The 5,473-nt window shown below is 52.0% G+C and overlaps 1 protein-coding gene across 1 annotated transcript; it reads right to left on the bottom strand.

Moving 5' to 3' along the window:
* Positions 1-909: 909 nt before the first annotated feature.
* SLC35C1 (solute carrier family 35 member C1) lies at positions 910-4,442 on the bottom strand. Its single transcript, XM_065064667.1, has 3 exons — positions 4,313-4,442; positions 3,678-4,213; positions 910-1,929 (listed from the first exon to the last, which is right to left on the bottom strand). The coding sequence occupies exons 1-3, from the start codon at positions 4,402-4,404 to the stop codon at positions 1,370-1,372; spliced, it is 1,188 nt and encodes a 395-aa protein (XP_064920739.1). The 5' UTR covers positions 4,405-4,442; the 3' UTR covers positions 910-1,369.
* Positions 4,443-5,473: the final 1,031 nt, after the last annotated feature.

The raw sequence follows: 5,473 nt of genomic DNA, 5'->3' as shown, positions 1-5,473 counted from the left end.
TACGCGGCGGGGCGGGGCCAGAGCGGACGGCGCGCGGGGGGCGGAGCTCTAAATGCGCCGTGCCGCCCTCTAGCGGCCGGACCTGAAACCTGGAGCGGTATCCCCCCCCAGCCCCAAGTGAGGCAGGAATATATTCCGGGCAGAAATGGAGCATCCTTCTGTAGGAGCGGGGGGGACACGGTACATCGTGTCGGATCTGTGTGGCAGAGTACAATGCAGCAATATTGACCACCCAGCATTCCCCTTTAAGCATAAAGGGGCCAGAGGTTTGGGAAGCTGGTGTAACATCACAGCCTACTATAGGATGCACCACTGACCCCTGGGATCAGAAATCATGGGTCTAGAGCAACCTCAGGTGGTACTTGCATGAGACCAGATGTGTGTGTGGGGGGCAGAGATTTCTGCAGAACTGCTCAGCAGCAAGTTTCAAGTGAAAGGATTGATGTATCAGAGCAAAACTACGATTTTGTGGGATGAAGGATTCACTGAGCTGGCCATAGGGTGATGTTTAAAAGGAGCAAGCCAAAAGACAAACTGCAAACATCAGAGGAGATCCAGAGCAGGTATAGAATAAGGCCTCCCAAACAAGCCTAATTAGTAAGAACCATGTTTTCAAACAGAAACCTACCCACTGCACAGAGGGTAAAGAGGAAAAGTGTTGCAAACCAAATGAACTGGGATCTCCAGCCTTCAGATGCAAGTGCTTTGGAGTAACTTTTCCCCTCCTGCCTGTCACTGTAGGAAGCAGAGGCCAAGCTCACTCCTCCCTGAGAAAGGCCACTTAAGTATGCTGTCCCTCACAGGACACAGGGAACGAGAAGTTTCATTCCTTCTACTTAGCATGATTTCCCAGAGTAAGAAACCAGGTAGACAGAGCCAGAAAGGAGGGAAAAGAACAGCTGTTGCCAATCCTTTTACAAAACAGTTTACTGGAGTCTAACCTCAGCAGTCCAACTACCTGCCTCTTCCTTACATGGAGGTTCAGGATTTTTAACTTCAGGCTGCAGTCATTTAGTTAATTCTAGATCCATAACTATACAAAGCTCCATCCTGTTCTTTGTCCACTATAAACCCAGCCTCCCAGAGATGCAAATTGCCCAGATTAGGTCAGTATCAACATCAAATATTAAAAAAGATCACAAATCCCCTGATTGCTCTCTATAACACATGCTCTTCCCAACCCCAGTACAGGGTGAGATCCCATGGCTAAAACATGATCCAGTCAGATCTTTGGCTCTGGCTCCTGACACAGTTCTCCACACCACTTGGCAGGTGAATTTCTTCCTGCTCCTTGATCTTCTTCTCCCCAGGAGGAAAGGAGCACCAAAAGTTAATGCCCTAGGCACAGAAATGGAGGTGCAGGAGCCGCCTACACACCAGTCTCATTTCTTTCGTTGCTTTTGACATTAGGATCCTCTTGTACCTTTCTCATCTCCAGCCCCTTCACCCATGTGTAGGCAAAGGAGCCCCCCAGAACCATCAAGTTACTCGTCCACCACAAGAAGCTCTTTGTCTCCTCAAAGTAGACAACAGCCAGCACTGTCTGGGCACAGGCCTTGGCTGTCCCAGACACATTGTGGGTGAGTGGGCTAGTGAACTTAATCTGAAGTCCAGTCACATACCCAATGGCAAAGCCAAAGACTCCCCCCAGGATCATCATGCCCCAAAAACTGGGGCTCCCCAGCTTGTCAAAGTGGTAGAGGGTGTGGAACTCGCCCATCAGCATCATGAGGGGGAAGAACAGGACACAAGCATTGACATTGTTATAGAAGGTCAGGCGCCAGATGCTACCATCCACCACAGGCAGCACCTTCTTGGTGTAGATGGCATTGAGAGAGACACACAGGCTTGCTGAGATGCCGAAGAATATACCAGTCCATGACAGAGTGCCCTCTGCACCTTCCTGGTCAACACCCAGCCAGAAGCCACCTGCAACCAAACAAATCAGGCATCTGAACAACTGCTGAAAGACTCAAAATACAGAGTTAGCAAATCATCATCTATCTTACACTGAAAAACCACAAGCAGGGACAGGCTTAAGGGTTTCCCACTTCTATTAAGTGAAACCACAAAGTGTAATATCTACTGTCCTTGGGAGATTTATTTTGGGAGCGCAGGTAATTTACTGTGCTATCATTCAATCTCAGAGGACTGATTCCCACACCGACCAGGCAGCATGAATTTAGAAACTGTTGTTCTGAAGACCCATGAACTGAAGTTAAAGCTACTCTGTGTACAGGTCATTTTCAGAAGGAGATCATATGATTTTTGTATTTTTTTTTTTTAATTGAAAAGGCAGCAAACCGACACAGGTAGCAAGAAATATTCCTCAAGGTGTGGGTTGTTTTTTGGTGTGTTTTTTGTTTGTTTCTTTTTGTTTTGTTGTTTTGTTTTTTTCTTAATAGGTCAGAAAAGAAGGAAAGATAGTAAACACATGGATGCAATATTAAGAAGCTTGATTAAAAAAAAAGATCATAAGGCAGAAACTGAGTGTAGTGTCTTCACCACATTAAGCTTCTTTAATGAGTAATGTACTCATTAACCACCCCCAAAACAGAAGCTACAGGGTTTGCATCTCCAGGACAGAGAGAGACCTCTCCCCATTCAGCTGATAAGCAAAACATAAAAGAGATGAGCTACTGAAGGAGCACTCCACTAACTGCTTCATGTTGGAGACCACCTGGAAAGCTGCCTGCAAAGTGACTAACATGCTTTAAACTAAGCCCAAATACAACTGGGTTCAATGCACAGACAGGAAGGGCTTTGTGGCAGGCCAGAGAGGATGCTCAGCTACGCTGCTACAGTCCAACGCTCCCACAGCTAAAGGAGATAGAGCCAGGGGGAAGGGTTTAGAGAAACTGTGTATGGCTGGCAGATGCCATTGCCTCGGGCAATATCTGAACACAGGACTAGCTGAAGGCAATTGCTTGCAACACTTGGGTGGAAAAAACAGTAGTTCTGTTCCTGTTCACCTCTTCTATGGAGATGGGATTCTCCTGTCTCATTTTCATTCAAGTACATCTACTTGTCTAAGCACATTTCAGCACCAGGGGCATCTAAGTAACCCTCCAGTGAAAGTAGTTTTTGGCATTACCAATGCCATTGGAATTAAAGACTTACAAGCAATTCCCATTAAGTCTAGTTGATGCCCCCCCCTATGTCCTAACCACACAACCAGATCTTCTGGTTGTGTTTTATGCTTGGCTAGATCACTTAATCCTTCATCAGGCACTCAGCCCATCTGAATTGGCTGGCTCCATTGTATGGTCCCAACAGTGCTGACATAAATACTGTTATTGTTACCAAAGTTAATAATCAACAAACACTTGTGAACAGGGAGAAAGCCAACTGCTGGTTTATGGCCTTTGTTGGGGGAAAAAGGCAAAGTGAATTCAACTTCATTAGAGGGTAGAGAGCTTTTCAGTGCCCAAAGGTAAAGTGAACCCATGGTCAAATAAGAAAAAGATCCTTTCTTAACAACTCACCCACATCCTCCAGACATGCGAAGCGGATTGCCCAAGGCAGAGCAAGGCATGAACCCGCAACTACCCCACCTCACCAGGGAGCCGCCATGCACATGGGGATGGCTTCCCAAGGGGAAGACACCCCACCTCTGTCTCTCTGGGTTCCTGGGGCCGCCTGCAGGGTGGGTGCAGCCTCCTCCCACTCCCCCTCACCTATGATGACTCCGCAGGCCAGGAGGGCATAGATGGAGGTGGTCTGCTTGAGGAGCAGGTAGGAGAGCAGCACGTTGAAGACGGTGGTGAGGGAGCGTCCCACGTTGTAGAAAGCCACGCCGACGTGCTTGAGGCAGAGGTTGTTGGAAGTGACCATGCCGATGAAGACGACAGAGAGGGGCAGGACGCTGCGGGACACCTTGGGGTCGAGGCGGAGGGCGGGCAGGCCGGGGCAGGGAGGCCCGCAAGCCGCCCCCAGGCTCAGGCCCAGGCACAAGGCGGCCGTCAGAGCACACTGGAAGAAGGTGACGAAGAGGGGGGCGTCGAGGCGCAGCGAGGGGCTGTCCAGCAGGTACTTGTTGAGAAAGACCATGGCGATGGAGGTGAACCAGTACAGGCAGACCACCACGGCGATGCGCAGGGCCCGCAGCAGGAAGGGCGCCTGCTGGTCCCCGCCGCCCTCCGCCGGCAGCAGCGGGTCGGTGGCGCCGCCGCCCAGCGCCATCCGCAGGATGCCCGTCCGCGTCAGCTGCGCCCTGCTCATGGCGGGCACGGGACGTCAGCCGGCGGCTGTCGGCTGTCGACCCCCGCCCCGGCCCCCCCGCGGCCTCCCCCCCACCGATAGCCCCGCTCACCCGCTGCCGCCGCCGCCGGCCCCGCTCTCCCCGGAGCGCCGCGGCCCCGCCCGCCGCCCTTTATTCACGCCCCGCGCCGGCCGCGCCGCCATGTCGGGGGAGGACCCGGCCCCGCCGCCCCGCCCCGGGCCCGGCCGCGGCAGGCCGGGGAGCCCGGGGTGGAGAGCTGGCGGGGACAGCGAGGGCAATTAACAACCCGGGTAGTTTAGCGAAGGGCAATCAACTGAGCGCGTTTCCTCATGCACCCCCGTGCAGCCAGAAGCCAAGGGCTTGGCCAGGGACCGTGGGGGAAGCGCTGCGACATCGCAGGAGTTCATGGTGGTTTATGGCAGCCGGACGAGGTGATCGGCGCCCCGTTTGTCCGGGGGCGGCGGGGCCGGGCGTGCGGGAGGTACCTGGCAGCAGCCCCCGTGTGGGGAACAACACCTGCTCCACCAGCTCCTGTCAGTGTCACCGTGATGTGCTGGTTGAGTCCGGGTCTTGCGCATTCAGTGATTTTCTAACACAGATTTTGCCCACAGCCCACCACAAAGTACAGGTCCGTACTCTGCTACCTAAGCCTTGTTTACAGAAATGAAGTTCTAATTTTTGTGGAGGTGCATAAAGCCTTCCCAATATGACCTGAATGAAGTAAGACATGGTGACATCTGCAAACAGCTCGTGAGGACAGTACAGGGAGGCATGGGCTGCCTTATTCCTCTTCCTGCAGCAATAACTTTGAAATCTAATCAGGAGAATGTCACTGCCAATGCCGTTGACTACCCCAGTACTGACGAGCAGCCTGTGCTGAACTCTGCACCGCCCTGCTACATTGCAAGCAATACAGGAGCTAACTCCTGTCAAGGTGGCTTGCATTTTGGGGTAACCTGTGCACGTCGTCCTGCTAAAACAGTTACCCCACAGGTCCCAAATCATTCTGGGTATAAAAGACCCATCTGCCCATACTCACATGCCAAAAGGTCCCACCTTCCCTTAATGGTGCTTTGTAACAAAGGGGTCTTTTCAAATACCAAACCAGCATGCTGTGGATTCAAACTGCAGAACAAAATAAATCTAAATTAATACCAGGTTCCATGTGGTTGGGGGTCGCAGTGGTGCGTTCAGTGTCAAACATTGGTAAGTATGATCCCCCACTCCTTATTTCAGCTGAGACTGCTGCAA

The sequence above is a fragment of the Columba livia genome, chromosome 5 (genome assembly GCF_036013475.1).
Source record: "Columba livia isolate bColLiv1 breed racing homer chromosome 5, bColLiv1.pat.W.v2, whole genome shotgun sequence".
NCBI classification, from domain to species: domain Eukaryota; kingdom Metazoa; phylum Chordata; class Aves; order Columbiformes; family Columbidae; genus Columba; species Columba livia.
Note: the sequence above shows the minus strand (reverse complement) of the source record. Positions and strands in the feature narration are given on the sequence as shown.